Below are 21,337 nucleotides of genomic sequence, written 5' to 3'. Positions count from 1 at the left end.
GCTCTATCATTTTTCAGTTTTATGTTTTCCAATTCTGTATTTTTTTACTATGATAATAGTTTCATATTTTTCAATTTCGTCCCACCGTCCCCAACCGACATATATATTTATATTCAAGTCTCGCATACACCTACTTGCTGCACATAAAAAGCATGTCAAAAACTCTCGTATATTATAAAAATAATTAATGATACATATTCTTATAAATTTAAACTTTTAAATAGGATGACTTATCATCCTACAAAAGCTATAATATAAGTATATTTTTAAATTAAAACTTATTTGATGCATGTTAGTTGGAGAATGTGTATATATGTATATACTTAAATAATAATAATAAACTTTAGATTGGTATATATCATATAAAAATAAATTAAAATTCTAAATAAACACAGTACGAATTAAGTAAATATCAATTACATCTTTACAAGTATTTATATATCATAATTTATGTTTAACATGTAAATTTTCTTTCGGCACTATGCTTAATACTTGTAAATTAATTATATGTATTTATATTAATTATATTATTTAATTATATTAATTAAAAATAATTAAATTTTATGTATTCAGCACCCTACTGAATTATGATATATCAGCATAAAATCCTTGCCGAATTATATAATATCACTAACAAGAGGCGGTAATTAATACTAATTAAAGCCTATTAACCTTAATTGTGATATGAACTGACATCTCATAAAGTAGGTCCATAGAATGTTATTATGGACAGTCCAAGTTCGTCAAGGAAGACAACAACGCACTGTTTAAAAAATAATAGACGATAGTTCCGTAAAAGACGATTTGGTGGTGTAGAGATTGAATTTGTGACCGTAAGATCATGGGTTTAAACCTCAAATAACTTTTTCATCGAGTCTGATTTGCAGAGTATTAAGTTCGACAGAAATTTTATCCAGTGCACACCTTCGAATAGCTGCTGCGAATTTCCACGTCATTCAAAAAAATAAAATAATAATAATAACAAACAACAAATAAACAAACTCAACTATTGGCATATAATAAAAATAAAAATTACTTATACTTATAGCTTGAAAATTTATGTTTTAGAAATTAATTATAAAAATATTTTATAATTTTAGAAAATATTATGCAAAAATTTAAAAATTAACCCAAGGTCTCAACTATTTTTTAGAAAAAATTATATACAAATTATAAAAAACACAGAAAATATTATTCAAACTAAAAATGAATAATAAATAATTTGGTTAGATTTTATTATAAAATATCATATTAATATTATATTTAAATCAAAATTTAAAATTATAATTTCAACATTAAATAAAAACAAAACAAACCCTAATTTTTCCTTTTTTACGTGAGTTTTAGTTCCCACCATCTGAACAAACGACGATGAACAGCCCAAACCCAGCGCAGCCCGGCCCAGCCCAACCTTGGTTTGGTCTGCCTAGCCTTGCCGTCGCCGCCGCTGGCCTTCGCTCCACTTCATCTTCATACCCCTTTCCGATTTCTTGTATTTGCTCGCGGTTTCTTCTCCGCGGGGGTCGTGTTGCACTTCAGGAAACCAATTCAGTCTCTTCTAACGATAAGCTTTTTGGTACCTCAAGCTACCTGGAAAATTTTATGAAGGCCTAATAATGGGGCAGAAGAAGAACAACGGCGAAAAACCGAAAACGGAGGGTAAGAGTCCATCAGAGGTCTTCGCGTCCTGTACTTTCTCTAGCCTCGGCCTGCATCCAACTTTATGCGACCAGCTCAAAGGTAATTGTTGTCAGTTTGTATATTTGGCTGCTCTATGGTATTGGGTACCCGGCTGAAAGTATCTATATATATATACGTATGTATGTATATTTGAATAACAGAGAGGATGGGCTTCGAGTTTCCGACGCAGGTTCAGGCGGAGGCGATTCCGGTGGTGCTTTCAGGCCGACACGTGTAAATCTCTCCCTTTCTACTTGAACATGAATGGCTGATAAGTATGGTGCGATTTTGGCAGTGATTGATTATGTTCATTGATATTTCAAATTAGGCTTGTGAATGCAGCAACTGGAACAGGAAAAACAGTGGCATATCTTGCTCCCATTATTCATATGTTACAGGGCTCTGATAGACGAATTGAGCGCTCTGATGGCACTTTAGGTATGCTCTTGCAATTTTATGATGTGCCAGTGTTTTTAGAAGGGATCTGCTTGTTGACTCTTTTTGATACAATTTGCTTGGAAGGGTATGAGTTCTGCTGCTTGGAAGGGAATTAGTTTTCTTATGCTGCCAATGTTTCACCTTGACCTAAATATCGAATGTTTTGGCTTCATGTTTATGGTTAATGCTTCTATTTTTAATAATAGCCCGGGTTCCAAAATTGAAACTTTTTTTTATATTATATTGTCTGGAATGCATCTTCTTGTACTTCCCTTTCCACTAACTACAACAATCCCCAATAGGTCAAACCCTCCCCACAACACATATGTGTAGTATTATAATATAGTAACAGTTTCATGTTACAGCGTTGGTTTTGGTACCAACGCGTGAACTCTGCATGCAGGTATATGAAATTTTGCAGAAGTTGTTGCATCGATTCCATTGGATTGTTCCTGGCTACATTATGGGTGGTGAAAACAGATCTAAGGAGAAAGCAAGATTAAGGAAAGGTATGACTTGGTTGTTTTTGTTTTCTTGTTCTTCACCTCTTGGTACAGTGGTTCTCAAATTAAATGCTGCTAATTTCAAGTTTGATTCGATTGGTATTTTTTTGTGGTGTTCACAATGGGAAGGGATCTTTAGAATCTCATGTCTGGATAATGTGTTGGCTCATACCAGCTGTTTAGTATCAATATCCTGTGAACACAGGACAATAGATAATATTATTTAAGTCCGTCCGACATTGACATCAATGTGTTTATTCTTCCATTTGCCTTGATGAACTAAACCTTCACCAATGAACATCTAAATAGCAAGTTTTTTGCAGGTGCCTTGAATGGGAATTATTTAAATAAATTAAATCTTGTTGTGCCTTCATATTAATAATGGAATGCTGCATCATCAAATTTCGATTGTTTAAATGTGAATTGTTGTAAGCCTGAATACAAGTATTTCCAGGTGTATCTATCCTTGTTGCAACTCCTGGACGTCTTCTGGACCACTTGAAGAATACCTCCTCATTTCTGCATGATAACCTTAGATGGATAATATTTGATGAAGCTGATAGGTATTACATATTTATGTCATGCATATACAAACTTTAGCTGCCACAGTTGAATGCCTAGCTGCTAATATACTTGTTTGTATGGTAGGATCTTAGAATTAGGTTATGGTAAAGACATAGAAGAAATACTTAATTGGTTGGGCACAAGATATCACAATTCTGGCACCAAGGGAAGCTCATCGGCTACTTCCAGAGTTCAGAAGCAGAATTTGCTGTTATCAGCTACCCTGAATGAAAAAGTAAACCATCTTGCTAAAATTAGTTTAGACAATCCTGTGATGATTGGTCTTGATGACAAGAAGACACAAAATGTAAACCGCTGTCATATTACATTTGAACCTGATGTGGTTGATGGAGCCGAAGTATCAGAAAAATTGTTGAGTTCTTCAACTGAGTATAATCTTCCAGCTCAGTTGGTTCAGAGATATATGAAAGGTATGGTATGCAAAATATTTCTTCTCAATGATTAATAAATAATAAATCGGTATCTTTACATTTTATTAATTGTCTTTTGACAGTACCATGCGGCTCTCGACTTGTGGTGCTTCTTTCTGTTTTAAAGCACCTTTTTGAGAAAGAGGCATCCCAGAAGGTATACTTTCAGAATTGATGCTTTATGTTTGTATATGTTAAGTTTCTCTATTGTATAGTCTTGAAGATATGCACACACTCTTCTTTCAATATACAATCTAGCTTTCATTGCATTTTGATTATTTTCTAGCCACCTTTGACTTTACTTTCTATTTCGCAGGTTGTGGTATTTTTTTCTACTTGTGATGCAGTGGATTTCCATTACTCTGTTATAAGTGAATTTCAATACTCCCTTGTATCACAATCAGAAACAGAACTAAAACAAAAATTCTTGAGATGTAAAACATTGCGTTTACATGGAAACATGGATCACGAGGATCGCAAAACAACATTCCAGATGTTCAAGACTGAGAAGTCGGCTCTTTTATTGTCCACGGATGTTTCTGCTAGAGGCCTAGATTTCCCAAAAGTGAGATGCATCATACAGTATGATTCTCCAGGAGAGGCAACTGAATATGTTCACAGGTATATCATATCCCCGGGAAGTATTATTGATACTACTTCTGTGGGTTACTTTTTTATTTTTTCCTATTTATCTTTCTTTTCGTTTATTTTTTTCTATAAAGTATCAAATAAGTATTCAGTGTCTTATTCTCGGCTGAATTGTGATGAGACTCAATAAATTTATGTTTACTATCCAATCCATGAATAAATAATTGATCTCCACAAAAGTCCATTATCTAGATGAGAAGTCAGGCTTCTAGTGATCTGCCCTTCTCTAGTTTGAACATGTATTTTTAATCTAAGGGGGATAGGATTTGTTTGACAATATCCATTCTCTCATTGTCTCATCGGTGACCTTTCTTAGTAACATTTTGAATATTTGTTGTTCAACATAAGCTCTTATGCCATCTTCATCCTTGCAGAGTTGGAAGAACTGCTAGGCTGGGGGAGAAGGGAGATTCAGTGTTGTTCCTACAGCCAATTGAAATAGATTATTTGAAGGATCTCGAGAAACATGGCGTGACTCTGATTGAGTATCCCCTTCTAAAACTTCTAAGTAGCTTCCCTTTATACAGCCAGAAGCAACAGATGGGAAAGAAGTTTGTTTCAATAGAAATGCATCCATTGCTGGTCAGTTTGCAGAGGGGATTAGAATCCTTTATTGCATCTGAGGTAACATCTGACTCCGATCCTTGTGTTACGCCTAAAGACAGCTAGTTGTATAAAATCTGACTTAGCTCTATGAACACGAAACTGTCTGGATAAGTAAGTCGGTGAATTGCAATCTGATGATTTTCTTTCTTTTTATGATCAGCCAAAGCTGAAGCAACTAGCCCGGGATGCATTTTCCTCATGGGTCCGGGCATACACTGCCCATCGCGGTGAGCTCAAGCAAATCTTCACTGTGAAGAAACTCCATCTCGGGCATGTGGCTAAAAGCTTTGGATTAAAAGACCAACCTTCACTGGTCAGCAAAACTATCCGGAAGCAGGTGAAGAAGAGGAAGCGAGACGACAACCAGAGTAAACACAAGGTGAAATCAAAGAAACGGGCTATCCTTAAATCTTGACAGATTCGAGGCCTTCTTTCACTCTCACCACGCTGTGTACTAAAGCGCCGCCATGGCATCAATTTATCCTTCTGTAATTCCGGGTGCTTTGTGACAACCCGGTAAAAGTTAGTGCTTTCGGCTGCCCGAACATTTCCGTCGTTGTAGTAATCATATTATGGCCTAACCAGGACCACGACCTGATGATCTCTATCAAAATTGGTACCACATCCAGTCATCTTACTATTTATAGTCTGCCTTCTGTACATTTATTTATGGTTTCAAACTCATTTTCACAACGTAGATTCGATGCATTTGCATTATTTCATAATGTAGTTCGTGACAAATATATCAAGAAAAATATATGAATTTCCAAATTGAAATAGCATCACAACACTTTGACCTAAACCAATGATGAATAACTTCATTCCATCAAGTACGATTCTTTTCAGGACAAATAGTTAGATATTATTACAATGGGGATTGTGTTTGATCTATCAAATTAGTTGTCATGATGAAAAGTATTACTCGATTGACAACATAAACATTCCAAGAATGGACATTCTGATTAAAAAGAAAATTTAAAATAGGAAAATGGAATATTGAGAGACTGTCAGTCAATCATGGTGGACAATGACGTAAATCCATCCATCGGATCGGAGGGCTGAGATCACATCAAATCATTCGGTGAAGCAGTGACGAGGCCTGAATTCGTCCACGTCAGGTGAGGTTAGGGTTCGGCTTCAAAGTATGGGCCCGGGTGGGCCTTGATGTGTTTATTAGCCTGCAGGCCATTAACTCAATATTGGGCCCACTTTGGGCCTTCTTTCCCCACCTTCTTGGTACACCTCATTTTCCATCTCCTAATTACTGCTACATTTTTGTTCTTATTATTCCCTATTATTAATATATTATCATATTCAATTATTATTATTATTTTCCACTGTAGAGGATAATGTTGTGTGCAATTTATTATTATTTTTCATTATGGAAAAAATTGGGAGGCAGGCGTTGAATTGAGCTAATCAGTATTGAACGATATTTAACTGATGGTAAAAACATAATTTTACTGTAAATAAATAAAACAAAATTCTAACAATGTATATACAAACGTAGAAGACGGTTTTATAATTCTCTATCATTTGACATTTGGTTTTATACATTAATTTTATTATATATATATATATAGTTTTGTGTTGGGAATTTGGAAACATAGGGATTAAAAATCGATGTAAAATAATTAGATAATCAATTAGATCATGATTCAAGCAATTTTAAAAGTATAATTTGTCATAACGCTAATTGATTTGATAGAATTTTGAATATAAGTAATATATATATATATTTCTCGTATGTTTATATATATGCAATGACCAAGAATATTTCTAGTTGTGAATGCACATAATAAATTTATATTGAAACACATTCGATATATATTATTTGAATCCTGTCCCGACTTGTAATGATATTTCATAACAATAAATTTAAATTTTGATGAAAATTAACAACTGTTTGATCATTGATTGCATATGTATATCGGTAACCTCTTAATTCATTCCCACATGGAGAGTTTCAGGAAATTGCCTGTATATATGTGTGTTGGGAATAATGTAGTGATCATGAAATAATAAGTGTTACTCAATAATTGTTTTGTTTTATTTTATTTTATAATTTATTATTATTGTAGGTGTCGGTGATAAATGCAATCTGAACTGCATGCTAGTACCCTTGAGATAAATAAATAAATAAATTCCGACAGACATATGTAATGTAATGCTGTAGAGTTTGACCGTACAAGATTATTCTGGTGCATGTAATAAAAGTGAAGATTTTATTAATTATGAACTCTATTGAACTCCAAGAAGAAGATATTGCATATATATATATATATAATAGAGATGTTTAAATCCAATAATAATATTAAGGGTCAAGTTGAAGAAGTTGGGTTTGGGTTTGACAGAGTGGGGAGGATGATTGATTGAACCCCACCTTATAATGGTGCAATAAAAATAAGATTGTCCCACTACAAATACAATTACAAAATATATATGAACCCCACCCCACCCCACCCTCTATTTTCTTTTTCTTTATTTCATTATTATTATTTTTTTGATGGTGGATAGCATAGCACCACACCACACCTTTCAAAACCCAACTCCCCCAGCTAAGAGATATTGTTCAATCACCTGGATGTTGACCCCCCCCCCCCCCCCAACCCACCCTAACACACCAATCTTATCTCTATTCTATATGTATTAGGGATATGTTTGTGTATGTGGAGTGGGGTGGGGTGCTTCCCTAGCAAATTATACATACACACACATGCACACTAAAACAACTATGAATCTATTTATATATTAATTTGATCCAATCAAGAATTAAAAAGAAAAGTAGAATTAATATTAATAATAATAATAAAATTAATAATGGGTTCTTAATTAGTTGGTTAGCACATGAAGCATCTTGATATCATCATCATCATTAAGGGTATCCCTTATTGATGATCTTTTTTACCCTCTTTATAGTTATTTATTTATTTTGGTTTTCTTCACTTTAAAATATATGTATGAATGCATGTATGTATATGGAGAGCATGTGCATATACCTAATCCCCACATCATTTTGAATGGCATCATGTCAACTCAAGTACCCCTACTTATTAATTACATTAATTTAATCACTTTATATTAGATTTTTTTTATTTTATTTTATTTTTTTTAAAAGTACAAATGTTACTCCACTATAAATCTTTAATTTTTCTTAGATAAAAGTTCATAACTTCACCTCAATTGTCCATTCTTAATTCACCTGTCGATTATTAATTTGCTACATTTCACCAAATGTAGTGTGGTAATAAATTAAAGTAATAAAGTAGTGTAGTCATCAAATTCTTCCCTTCCCTTCCCTTCCCTTCACATCATTTAATTTAATTTATATTCTCTGTGATTTAATTTTATTGTCTCTGCAAAATGGTCGACACACACACACACACACCCCATTTTGTGAAGCACCCACTTATATATATATTTTAAATAAATAAATACAATATACCATTGGTCATTTCATGTCCCCCTTCATTTCACTAATTTGTTAGTGCTTACAAATCTTGCATGCTTTATGTCAAATTAAATGAATAAGAATAATATATATATATATGTATATAGGCACCACTTGTGTATGTAAATGTGTGTACGTCCACATCATTTTTTTTATATCAATCCATAGGGAATTTCCCTGGACAAGAAATTAAATTAAAATTATTATAAGTCAATAATTAACTACTTATTTATTTTAGGCAAAATGCATGCATTAAAATTTGTGGGGAATCCGTACAGATAATGCAGTGAGGAGCTGTCTTTCTGCTTTCAGTACTCTTGTCTATAATTAATTATTCAAATCAAATAAAAATAAAATACATAATATATATATATATATATATCTGTTTACGTGTTTTGTTTTTCTTTTTATATGTTTATGAAGCAATGTCCAAAGCCCCCTTGAAATATAATATAATATTTATTCACAAAATTCAATGTCTTCAAACTTTAAAATAAAAGGAAACTGAAATTTCACCCTAAGTCATGTTTGTAATAAACAGTCAACTACAAATTAATAATGCAGATATATATATTTACCATTAAAAAAAAAAAGAATATTCATTAATGATTATTGGCATTTATTTATTTATTTATTTATTAATTAAATAAAGCCTTAACTTTGTATTAATTAAATGAAATGGCATGTGCAAATCCTCCTGTTTTTGCGGCTTAATCAAATCATTACTCGTAAGTAGAAATTAGTAATATAATTAAAGTGTAACGTGCAAAAAATATAAATAGAATTGGTTAGTCTTAACTGTAAAATAACAAATATGGGATGGAGGAATACAATGAAACTATAAAATAAAATAAAATTAAATTAACGGATCAAACTAAAAACATCTATCCCACCAATAATTATCAAAATTAAATGAAGCCCATAAATATTCTCAAGTTTCAATTTTCCAAAATGGGACCTAAAAACCCTTCACCATCACTGTTATTTCGTGGACTATATTAGCTAAATAAATTTCAATTCCCATTTATCTTTATTTTCCCCTGTACCAAAAAAATAAAAATTCAGAAACTATAATAATAATAATAATAATAATAATAATAATAATTTTAAAATTGTTTGTGAGATGGCAATGATGTCCACAACCCTTATTTCAGTTAGAAATACAGACAACTTTAATTCCCAAGTTTGGTAACGCATAATGTATTTCGTATTTTAATACGAGGAGGAAATGTAAATAGAAATTAAAATAAAGAAATAAATAACTTGAAGAATGAGAATCAAAGGAAAGAGAATTTTGAGCATTAAAGACACAAACTTTAGGGATTAGTAATACCTCCGCAGAGAGAATTGTCATCAAAGAGCCAAACACGCAGTCGAGTTTCGACCTTTGTTTAAACCTCTCCGGTTGGTTTTATGTCGGCCTCTCTCTCATCTCTCTTCTCTGCTCGCATCCAATTCTTTATTATTATTGCTAATTTCCTGTTCGCATACAGAGAATCAATTATTTGCTAAAAAATTAAAAAAGAAAAAATTGTTTATACCAGTTGTATGGGCGATCAGTGACGGAGGGGAAGCAGCTGCAATCTTTTCGACAGTATACTTTTCCAGACTTGCGCACGGATTTTCCGGCGATTCGTTCCGAGTTCTGTGCCGCCGGCTTGATCCGGCAAGGTTTCTATTTTTGGTAAATTTCTTCTCCGGTGGGTTTAGGATTTCAGTATTTTTCCGGCCGGTGGAGGTCGGGGTTGGATGGGGTTGGTTTGCTTAGGGCGTCGCTTTCCCAAATTGAGAGTGGGTAGCGTTTTCTTGGAGTCGAAACGAAGGTTTTCAGCTAAGAATGGTGTTTGTGTTGGGATGAAATGGGGGGCTGCTGTTTTGGTGTTTCTTTAATTAAATTGGATCGAAGCAGTTTGTTTGATTGATACTTTGATTTGGTGTCGATTTTATTGCTGTTTCTGCATTTTGAGGCTGTCTGTTAGCTTCATCAATCGTGAAGATAAATTGGTGAATGTGGTTTTGAGTGAAGATTGTGAAGTGGATTTTGCAGCAATGAAGGTTCCTCCTGGTGGAGTTTCAGCAAATTCTGGAGAAGGTTTCTTCATATTTCCTCCCCTTTTTACTTTCTTATTGTTTGTTTGCCAATGTCTTTCTGTGTTAGTTTCCAACATTTCGATTGATTGATGATGAATTGTATGTTTTCCCCCAAATTTTAAAGAAAGATCTTTAGGCATTAAGGCTATACAATCTTGGCTTCTTTATGTATCGATTCATCTGGTTTAGAACAGCATTTTCTGTATGTGTTGTGTTTGTTCTATGCTTATGAAATACTCTTGATGTTGAATCTGTCGGAAAATATAAAATATCGATTCGACTCTACACAGGGGAAAAGAAAGTGATCAATTCGGAGTTATGGCACGCTTGTGCTGGCCCGTTGGTGTCTTTGCCGCCGGTTGGAAGTCTCGTCGTCTATTTCCCTCAAGGCCACAGCGAACAAGTACTTTAGTTACAATCCGAATTCGAAAGCTTTTACTGTTAAAATGAAGTGTTTACAAATTCACTTTTTCGATTCTCAGGTGGCGGCGTCTATGCAGAAAGAGGCCAACAGCATCCCAAGCTATCCCAATCTTCCTTCCAAGCTTATCTGCCTGCTGCACAATGTCACTCTACACGTGTTGTCGCTAATCCCGTCTTTCATTTTTTCTTACATAACGCCTCTCGATTTTGTCCATTTAGTGATGTGTTTTGTTCTTTAGGCTGATGCTGAAACCGACGAGGTCTATGCTCAGATGACTCTTCAGCCAGTGACCAAGGTTTGTCGATATTGTAATGTTACATGTCCTAACACGTCGGTTGTCTTAGCTATGCTAACTTTCGTCACATCTATCGTACAGTATGACCAGGAAGCCTTGCTCGTTTCCGATATTGGGCTTAAGCACAGCCGACAGCCTACTGAGTTTTTCTGCAAAACTCTTACGGCAAGCGACACAAGCACTCATGGTGGTTTTTCTGTTCCTCGTCGAGCAGCTGAGAAAATCTTCCCGCCTCTGGTTTGGATTTTTTTTTACCTTGCTTGTTAAGTTGCGGCGAGATCTCATTTCGCTTACCATTGAATTGTCTTTTTTAGGATTTCTCAATGCAACCTCCTGCTCAGGAGTTAACTGCAAGAGACTTGCACGACCAAGCGTGGACGTTCAGGCATATCTATAGAGGTATTCGGACAAGAAGTAGTATTATTTTATAATAGACAAAGTAATAACCTCCGAAACTGATTGTGTTGTTTTCAGGCCAGCCAAAGCGACACCTTTTAACAACTGGTTGGAGTGTTTTTGTGAGCTCTAAAAGACTTACAGCCGGCGATGCCGTACTTTTCATAAGGTTCGAATAGGTGTAATGAAACCCGAAACTTGGAAAAATTATATTTCTAATTCAACGAGCTCGATTTTGTAGGGACGAGAAGTCGCAGCTTCTTCTGGGAATTCGGAGAGCCAACAGACAGCAGCCTGCGCTCTCGTCGTCTGTCATATCGAGCGACAGCATGCATATCGGAATTCTCGCTGCTGCGGCGCACGCAGCTGCCAACAACAGCCCGTTTACCATATTTTACAATCCGAGGTAATAAAACATCGCATTCAAAATACTGATTTGATAACTTTATAATATCATTCCGATTGTATGAACATACGCCATTTTTGCGTGGCGCTAACAGGGCTAGCCCTTCCGAGTTTGTCATTCCGCTTGCTAAATATAATAAAGCAATGTATACGCAAGTCTCGTTGGGAATGCGGTTTCGGATGATGTTTGAGACAGAGGAGTCGGGGGTCCGAAGATACATGGGTACAGTCACCGGTATAAGCGACTTGGACGCTGTCCGGTGGAAGAATTCGCAGTGGCGTAATCTTCAGGTAATAATACTCTTCAGTACACTGTTTTTATGTACTCGGCTCGGAAGCCACCGGAGGTATTAATGTTTGTTCCTTATAGGTTGGTTGGGATGAATCGACGGCTGGGGAACGTCCGAGTCGAGTCTCCATTTGGGAAATTGAACCTGTTGTCACGCCCTTTTACATATGCCCGCCGCCTTTCTTCAGGCCTAAATTCCCCAAGAATCCGGGATTTGGAGGTAATGAAAAAACGCCGTCATTGTTTTCTTTTCGTTCAACCAACTTATGACTTACCCCGTCTTGTACAGATGATGATGCTGAGATCGATAATATGTTCAAGCGAGGCATGCCTTGGCTGGCGGATAACTTAGGATTCAAAGACGCTTCGAGCTCAATATTTCCCGGCCTGAGTCTCGTCCAGTGGATGCAGCAGAACAATCAGATGTCAGCAATCCCAAACATGGTCTCGTCGGCGGCTCTGCAGAGTAACTTTCTTGCAGCTGACGATCACTCGAAGCTCTTGAACTTCCAATCCCCGGGCTTGGCTGCCTCCAACCTTCAGTCGAGCAAAGGAAATCTTCAAAACCAACTCCTGCAGTCGCCGTGGCCCCAACAAATGTTGCCGTCTCCAGCAAATACACAACAACAAGTTCAACAACAACGACAACAGTTGCAGCTGCAGAATCCTCAACAGTTACAGCCGCAGCAGTCGCTCCCAATGCCTTCTACGACCGGCGCCATGGCTTCCGACCATATTACGAGCCAAAGTATGCAGCAGATGTCGGGATACTCCCAAATTCAGCCGCAACCGATGCTACCAGGAAATGGGCAAGCGCAGCAAAACGATCTCTCGACCAACAGGGCTACGTTCCCCATGGTATCCGCACCTCAGGACATGTCTTTCCAGCAGCACGCTGAGCAGCCCTCTAGCTTGATTCGGAGACCTCAGGAGCCGCAGCCGCAACTGCAACGAGCCCAATTAGAGGCGCTGCAGCAAAGCTTGGCGCCGAGGCCTCAACTCCAACAGCCGACGCAACAGTGTCTTTCAGAGCCGCAGCTGCAACTGCCGCTTCTGCAGAAACCGCAACCGCAAATGCAACAGCAGCTGTCGTCGGCATTAAATCCGTTGCTCGAGCCTCAGCTGCCGCAGAAACAGCAAGCTCAACAAGGCCAGCAGATGCAGCATTTTTCCCTACCTCAACAGCAGTTAAGCGGGGGCTTCTTTTCCGCGCCGACAGACGTGCAGTCGCCGAAGTTTCTATCGAACCAGTTTCATTACCAGCAGAAGACGCTTCCGATTGCTCGGGCGCACTCTGGGCGCACCGATGGGGATGCCCCTTCATGTTCGACATCGCCTTCTAGAAGCAATATGCAGGTTTCTCAGACAAACTTCCTGAGGAGCCAGTCGGGGGCAGCCGCGGTAATTGATAATTCGGTTATCAATCCTCCTAGTCTGATGCAAGAGAGTCATAGAAAGCTCGATGTTCGAATAAAACAGGAACTGCCCAACAGTAAAGCGCCGGAGCCGCAGCCGAATTACAGGATTTCCGGTACCGATCACATGGAAGCCACGTCGTCCGCAACTTCTTATTTGGACACTGCAGGTCTCCACCAGAGTTTTCCGCTGGCTGGATTGGACGGCGATGTTCAATCGCATACCAGAAGCGGTCTTGCTTTTGCCTCTGGAATCGATGGTTTGGCGCCGGATGCTTTGTTATCGAGGGACTACGATTCAGGGAAGGATATCCAGAACTTACTTTCCAATTACAGCGCAACTCCCCGTGATTTCGAGACAGAGTTATCTTCGGGAATCAATTCGCAGTCGTTTGGGGTGCCGGCGATGTCTTTTAAACCCGGCTGTTCAAGCGACGCCGCTGTCAATGACCCAACTGTTCTGAACGGCGGCGGGCTGTGGCCCCCAAATCAAGCTCAACGTATGCGAACGTACACAAAGGTATATCTCACTTTAGCCACATTTTCCGCGAATATTTATTTTTCGATTCACTCATTTAGCTATATTACGAGCTCATGAAGGTTCAAAAGCGCGGCTCTGTGGGGAGAACCATCGACGTCAACCGATACAAAGGGTACGACGAACTTAGGCATGATCTTGCACGCATGTTCGGCATCGAAGGGCTACTGGAAGATCCGCAAAGAAATGAGTGGAAGCTCGTCTACGTGGACCATGAGAACGATATATTACTCGTTGGAGATGATCCCTGGGAGTAAGCATTCACGATCCCTTCTACTATTTATCTTGTTTTTGACGCTTATATTGTGATCTGCAATCCAACTTTTTCGGCGCTTTTTCTTCGCAGGGAGTTTGTGAGCTGCGTTCAGAGCATCAAAATACTTTCCTCGGCCGAGGTTCAGCAAATGAGCTTAGACGGAGATCTCGGTCAGCAGCTGCCCGTTCCGAACCAAGCTTGCAGCGGAACTGACGGCGGGAATCCATGGCGATAACGCGGCGACAATTCTAAGTAAGATCTTGTTACAGGTATTCTCGATCGTTTGTCTGTTTTCGATGTAGAGACTACTAACTGATGGTTGAAGTAGCCGAATCACGAGCAATTTGGTGTATAATTCGCTCGAGATTCTGTCGAATCGAAAGTCGATGTTCGAGCCGAGTACTTACTAGAATGTATATGATAACACGATTGCTCGAGCGTGAGATTCGTTCGATAGATATGTTTTTCAATGGGAAACTTAAAAGTCTGAGTGTTTGTTGTGTAGATAGGTTCGTGAATTCGATTCAGGAGTACAATCAATTATTATGTCATATGTTTGTGAGTAGATAATTTTGTAATGTCCCACGAATACTGTAAGGAAGGAATCGAATCGACTGTCGTTTCTTTCGTTTAACTGTTTATTTTATTATTTTATAATTACATTTCGAGAAGGAATTGAAGCTCTTTGTATATCTTATCTTTAATGGGTCCATTTGACGTGTAACACGAACGGACCGGACCGGACCCGACCCTGTGTTGACTGTTGATGTCATTTGTACATTTCATCTAGAACAATAAAATATTTTATTATTATTTTTAATGAAAAAGAAAAAGAAAAAGAAAATGGATATGGTTGGTGAGCTCTCTCGTTGGACCATTTCAAGTCATTTCATTTCATAAGATGTTATCCTCGTATACACAAAATAGTTTTATTTATTTATTTGTTTCTTTTCATGATTGAATGTTCCAAGTTAAAGTGGATAAGTTGGCAAAGGAATCTATCTGCGCACACAATTATATATGTCCGCGTATTCAATATAACCATCCTTCTGATAAAATACTGTAACTATATATTTATTTGATAATAAGTATATATTTATATATATATATATATCTATTTTTTTTTAAAGAGAAATGTTGTTATATTTTATTATTATTATATAATAAATAGACAAATTCGGAGTAAGACAATGATTCTTTAAAACAGCAAAGGATATACACGTGGCATAAAGGGTGTACACGTGGAAAAAATGAGAAAAAGTTCCAAGTGGCCACAGTGTGACAGTATAATCCAAAGTGGATGGGACAAGTTATAGGGTGATTGGTGCAGCCGTTGACGGGTCAAAGTAATTATTAATAATTAATGTTGACAACGCGTAATCCAATATTTAATTAGTTAATTAATTAACTTTACTGAAATTAGCTAATACTATGTATGTATTAATTTTGTCATTTTTAATAACAAGATTAATTAATCTTGCAGTGACATATATATATATATATCCACCCATCTTAAATTATTTGATTGATATATAGAAAAGATTTCTAATTTGAGAGGTAAGCCTAGGGAAGTAAGGGTGTGTATTTTTATTTTTATTTTTTAAAAAAATCAAAATTATCATTGTTGAGTCGCTATAATTTTATTGAATAACCCTAAATATATATATATATATATTTTAAAATACATATTGTTAATACTTGTCAAGTCTACCCAAGTGTATATAAAAGTATTTTCATATCCTTCTTAAAATATTCCTAATTTTTACATAAATTATCATCCATGCTATATAATAATAATAAACAATATATATTTGATGACACATGATATAGTTTATATAGCATACATCCTGATAATATATGTCATGATTTTATATAACATAATATATAATTGATTTTAATATAATAAATATATTTATACAAAACATAATATAATATTGTGCTATGCTATTTAAAATATTTGATATTTGTCTCGATTACGAGTGATGATTGAATCAAATCAATAAAATATTGATTTAATCCAATAAACTAACATCATATTAAAGAGATACATATAAAATAAGATAAATTTTTTTTTTTAACTCAAATATACTTAACTTTCACTTTTAAGCATACTATAAATAAAGAATGGTTTAAAGTAATAAATAAATAACTTATTAATATTATTTTTAACACAAACTCACTCCAAAAGTAGAGTTTATTTGAATATTAATATTAGGCCTATATGTTCTTTTTCAGATTTTTTTTTTTTTTTTTTTTTTTTTTACTATGTAACCTAATAGCAATTCATTGTAAATATATACTCAATTTAAAACATTGTTTATATATATATATAATTTGATATTATTTTTTATATTTTATAAAAAAATTTCTTCAAACTAAAATATTAAATAAATACAATCAATATTATAATACTGTTTTAAAATCTTTAGATGTTATTTATAATATAAGATGTATCAAAATTTCATAAAGTGATATGTATGTATGGACGTATTTTATTATAGATTTGTGGCGCAGGGGATCACCAGCCCTCTCCCCTCCCAGCCCCCGGCCCCCGTCCCACTCACATATAATGTATATATACATTGTATATGTTATATGTATACATATATATATAATAATATGAGGGGTAGTATAGTGTACTTTGTTGTATTTTGAGCAAATAAAGCACGTGGTTAGAGAAGGGGGCCCAGACGACGACGAGGGTGAGGGGGTGTTGGTGACAAATATTTTTTTTACTTAGTTCAAATTTATTTTCATATATATTTTTTTTCAATTGTCATTCAAATTTATTTATTTGTTATAATAAAAAAATATTATGCTTAAAACTCTTCTTTTACCATAGAAGAAATTTTTTATTATTTTATTAATTTTTTAAAAATTTTTATTCGATCAAATAAACATAATTTTATATAAGGTGGTGGGGTCGGCGTCGGACAGAGGCCCCTCACATCAGAAGCAACGAACCAACTCTAACTGTGTCATTTAACTCACGTGCTTTTCACTCTTCTCGTTATATATATATATAATTTGAATTTATAATTTATAATTTCGAATTTCTTTCATGCCCAAACGGCACCGCGTTCTTGCATGATTACATCTGGGCCGTCAACGTGTCCTCCTCCGACGCGGCTCAGTCTATCACCATCCGTTGACTACCCTCACTCCTTCCCCCGTATATATATATAGCGCCCAAAGCCGCCATTTCTGCAGGCCACCCACTCAATTTAATTCTTCATTCACTCTCATCATTTAATTTACTTGTTTAATTACCGTCAACAGTTGCATGGTGAAAGCATCCGATCAGCAGCCGGCCGGCGGCGATGCAGTGGCGTCGCCGCCGCCGCCGCCGTCGTCGTCGTCGTGCAAGTACAAGGGTGTGAGGAAGCGTAAGTGGGGCAAATACGTGTCGGAAATCAGGCTGCCCAATTGCAGGCAGCGGATCTGGCTCGGGTCCTACGACACCGCCGAGAAGGCGGCGCGTGCCTTCGACGCGGCGCTATTCTGCCTCCGCGGTCGGAACGCCAAGTTCAACTTCCCGGACAATCCGCCGGATATCGTCAACGGCAGGTCCATGACGCCGGCGGAGATCCAGGTCGTGGCAGCCCGGTTCGCTCGATTCGGGTCGGACTCGGGTCGGGCCGACAACATGGATTCGCAGTCGTCAGACCACTCCTTGTCGTCGGAGGCGTTTCAGCATGCGGAATCGCAATCGCCGTCGCCGTCAATGTCGGATGGACCGCCTCAACTCGAAACTGAAATTACCGAATCGCCCCTGGACAATTCATTAGTGGACCAGTTTATCAACATGGGCACGGAGAGTAATAACGTCCCCGACTTCGGGCTATTTCCGGGATTTGATGACTTCCCAGGCGATTTTATGTTGCCACCGTTCGATCCCTGGCCAGACAATTCCGATGATTTTTCTTCACAGAATTCATGCCTTTGGAACTTTAAATTTTAAAATTAAACCCCTCAAAAAAAAAAAAAAAAAAAAGCTAACACCCCCCTCACCCCCCCCCCCCCTTGATTAATTATTATATTATTACTACTAACTAATACTGCTACTACTCCTTTTTGAGATCAGAACATTCTAGATTTTTTTTTATTATTATTATTTTTAAAATTCTTGATTCTAGAATGACTGGTCTTTTTACTTATTTGATTATTTAATCATATTTTTATAAATGTGCATGGCACAGCGTTTATGATATTTTTTCGATTCATTGGGGTGGATGTATGAATTTATGTTGTATAAGCTAAGCAGCTGTGTCCCAACGTCGTCGTTTTGCTGTTGCTAAGTGTTTTATAATTAACACGAAGCGAAGTGTATTTATATGAGAATTCCACTTGGAGCATCCTCTACTACGTACGTGTCCATAATACATTTGCCACGTGCGTGGACCACTAGCTCGATCGTCAGTCACCAAATCATAATAAAACCGATTAAATTATTTAATTATATATAAAGTTGTCTAAAATCTAAATTAATTTTCCTGGGAGTTATTAATATAATATAAATTGTAAATTAAGAATAAATCAAGAAGATGAGACTAAATTAGAATTTCTGATCCTCATTTAGATTCTTTAGAAATATCAGGACAAAGAGAAGGATTCGAACTTTCAATTTAAAATCAATTAATTATAAATGAAGTGATCTTCACATTTGTAAATTAAAAGAGTTCTCACATCATATCTAACATGGGATAATATTCAACTTTCAATAATAATAATAAAAAATAAATAGATTAAAGAGATTGGCAATAATTTATAAAATTTTTATGTCTTAAAATAGATCAAAACAGGACGTGACAAAGAAAAAATTGGAAATGGGACTGTTGATATATTGTATATATTTATATATATATATATATATCCTACCTAATATACTTCTTGTATATATATAATATTGTACCCTAATTGTGAATTAACGAAAATATAGAGTTTATTCCATTAATCGTAACAGGGACCATAATAAGATTTTGTCTATTATTATTTTTAATTACTAGTATTTGAAATCTATCTTGTTATTTATTTATTTATTTTAGGATATTTGCTGTTATTATTGAAAATTGTAAAAGTATTTTGAAAAATTATAATAGTATAATTGTTTTAGGTCAAATAATTTTTATTATTTTTTAAATATTTTGGAACAGGATTTATGTATTTTTATTAAAAAATTTATTATTATTATTATGATTATCATCATTGAGAATGATGTAAAAGATATTTATAGATTCTCATCCCATAAATTCAATTAACACATACATACTATGCTTATTAAAAATATGTATTGTTTATTATTATTATTATTATCATTTAATTCCGTGCTATTCACGGATTATTATAATTAAATTTAATTATTATATAATTTTTATTTGATTTTATAAATATTTGAAATAAATAAATAATATATATATCTTTAATTAAAAATATATAAAAGTAAATTAATTTATTATTATAATTTTATTATTAATAATTTATCAAAGAAACTTTGTAAAAGAAAATTTGATCATATTAATTGTAAAAATATATAGTTCCTCGGTCCCATTGAAACGTTACCATTTTTTATTTTCGTTCGTCCCAAATCAAAGGTTACCATTTCCTAATTTAGTAATTGTACTACCTATTAACATAATAAATATCCTTTCAACTTACAAAATATTACACAAATGTCATTACTTTTATATTACACCATACTAATAGGGGTATTTTTGTCTTTTTTACTAATATCCAATATAATACTAATATTAAAAAATCTACGTGCAAAAAGCAAACGTCACCCTTCCAACGGGACGGAGGAAGTATTAAATTATCTATACAAAGTAGATACTAAAAATAAAAACTATAAGATTAAAATAATTTTTTATTATATTTTTTAAAATTTATTGTACACAATTATAATATTTTACCTAGAAGGGAGAAAATTGAGTAAAAAATGTGAAATGTTAATTTCAATTTTTTTTTTTTTTTACAAATTTTAAGTTATTATTTCATATAACATGTTCTACATAATCTATCAAATATTATTTCTAATAAATCAATAACATTTTCCATAAAGTCACCTAAATATGATAATAAGTTAGTAAAAAAATACAATAGATTATAGTAATTAATAAAAAATATATAAAGCAAACTTGTAAAGATATAGATAAAATAAAATTATAATATCAAACTATCAATATTTATAACTACAATTGAAAGCATTTGCATAAAAAAATAGTCAAGAAAAAATAATTTAGTAAATAGGAAAAAAAATTAAGAGATTAGAGAAAAAAAAAACTAAAACAAATATAAAATTGATTGGTGAAGACTACTGCACTATCTTCTAACAATGGTGGATATATACAACATCTATACTGTATAAAAAAAAAAGAGCCAAGAAAAAATAATTTAATAAATAGAAAAAAAAAATAATAAGAGATTAGAGGGAAAAATTCAAAACAAATATAAAATTGATTGGTGAAGACGGGGACATTTACCATATACAAAATCTATACTGCATAAAAAAATTAGCCAAGAAAAAATAATTTAGTGAATAGAAAAATAAAAAGTAAAAAAACTAAGAGATAAAATTGATTGGTGAAGACGGTGGCAATATCTTCGTGGATCTCACATTCTCTTTAGAAGTTTACCATATACAAAATCTATACTGTAAAATAGTCAAGAAAAAATAATTTAGTGAATAGAAAAAGAAAAAATTTTAAAAAGTAAGAAATTAGAGAGACAATATCTTCTAGCAGTGATGGATCTCACATTTTCTTCAGATGTTCATCATATACAAAATATATATTACATAAAAAATAGTCAAAATAATAATTTAGTGGATAGAAAAAAAAAATTAAGAGATTAAAGAGGAAAAACAAATGAGATATATCTACTGTGATCTTTTTCTTGAGCAGTGCAGATT

The 21,337-nt window shown here is 34.7% G+C and overlaps 3 protein-coding genes across 5 annotated transcripts; all 3 read left to right on the top strand.

The window, feature by feature from the left end:
- The first annotated feature begins 1,440 nt into the window (after nucleotides 1–1,440).
- Nucleotides 1,441–5,514, top strand: LOC127251950 (DEAD-box ATP-dependent RNA helicase 17). Its single transcript, XM_051275918.1, has 10 exons — nucleotides 1,441–1,740; nucleotides 1,842–1,914; nucleotides 2,009–2,118; nucleotides 2,484–2,627; nucleotides 3,076–3,184; nucleotides 3,270–3,616; nucleotides 3,700–3,773; nucleotides 3,933–4,237; nucleotides 4,639–4,888; nucleotides 5,031–5,514. The coding sequence occupies exons 1-10, from the start codon at nucleotides 1,617–1,619 to the stop codon at nucleotides 5,283–5,285; spliced, it is 1,791 nt and encodes a 596-aa protein (XP_051131875.1). The 5' UTR covers nucleotides 1,441–1,616; the 3' UTR covers nucleotides 5,286–5,514.
- A 4,065-nt stretch (nucleotides 5,515–9,579) lies between these two features.
- LOC127251949 (auxin response factor 19) lies at nucleotides 9,580–15,064 on the top strand. 3 transcript variants are annotated; one of them, XM_051275916.1, is made up of 13 exons: nucleotides 9,580–9,725; nucleotides 9,866–10,413; nucleotides 10,703–10,815; nucleotides 10,895–10,990; nucleotides 11,075–11,368; nucleotides 11,446–11,530; nucleotides 11,606–11,696; nucleotides 11,769–11,933; nucleotides 12,028–12,223; nucleotides 12,303–12,441; nucleotides 12,511–14,156; nucleotides 14,237–14,427; nucleotides 14,521–15,064. In XM_051275916.1, the coding sequence occupies exons 2-13, from the start codon at nucleotides 10,371–10,373 to the stop codon at nucleotides 14,663–14,665; spliced, it is 3,204 nt and encodes a 1,067-aa protein (XP_051131873.1). In that variant the 5' UTR covers nucleotides 9,580–9,725; nucleotides 9,866–10,370; the 3' UTR covers nucleotides 14,666–15,064. The 3 variants fall into 3 exon arrangements, with proteins under 3 accessions (XP_051131873.1, XP_051131872.1, XP_051131874.1); XM_051275917.1 differs by having other exon boundaries at nucleotides 9,613–10,413; nucleotides 11,075–11,131; nucleotides 11,213–11,368; XM_051275915.1 differs by having other exon boundaries at nucleotides 9,612–10,413.
- A 2,582-nt stretch (nucleotides 15,065–17,646) lies between these two features.
- On the top strand, nucleotides 17,647–18,785 carry LOC127251924 (ethylene-responsive transcription factor ERF017). The gene has a single exon (XM_051275872.1). The coding sequence runs from the start codon at nucleotides 17,714–17,716 to the stop codon at nucleotides 18,389–18,391; it is 678 nt and encodes a 225-aa protein (XP_051131829.1). The 5' UTR covers nucleotides 17,647–17,713; the 3' UTR covers nucleotides 18,392–18,785.
- The last annotated feature ends 2,552 nt before the right edge of the window (nucleotides 18,786–21,337 follow it).

The sequence above is a fragment of the Andrographis paniculata genome, unplaced genomic scaffold (genome assembly GCF_009805555.1).
Source record: "Andrographis paniculata isolate CXL003 unplaced genomic scaffold, ASM980555v1 Contig45END, whole genome shotgun sequence".
In the NCBI taxonomy this organism is placed as follows: domain Eukaryota; kingdom Viridiplantae; phylum Streptophyta; class Magnoliopsida; order Lamiales; family Acanthaceae; genus Andrographis; species Andrographis paniculata.
This window is presented reverse-complemented; position numbering and strand designations above follow the sequence as displayed.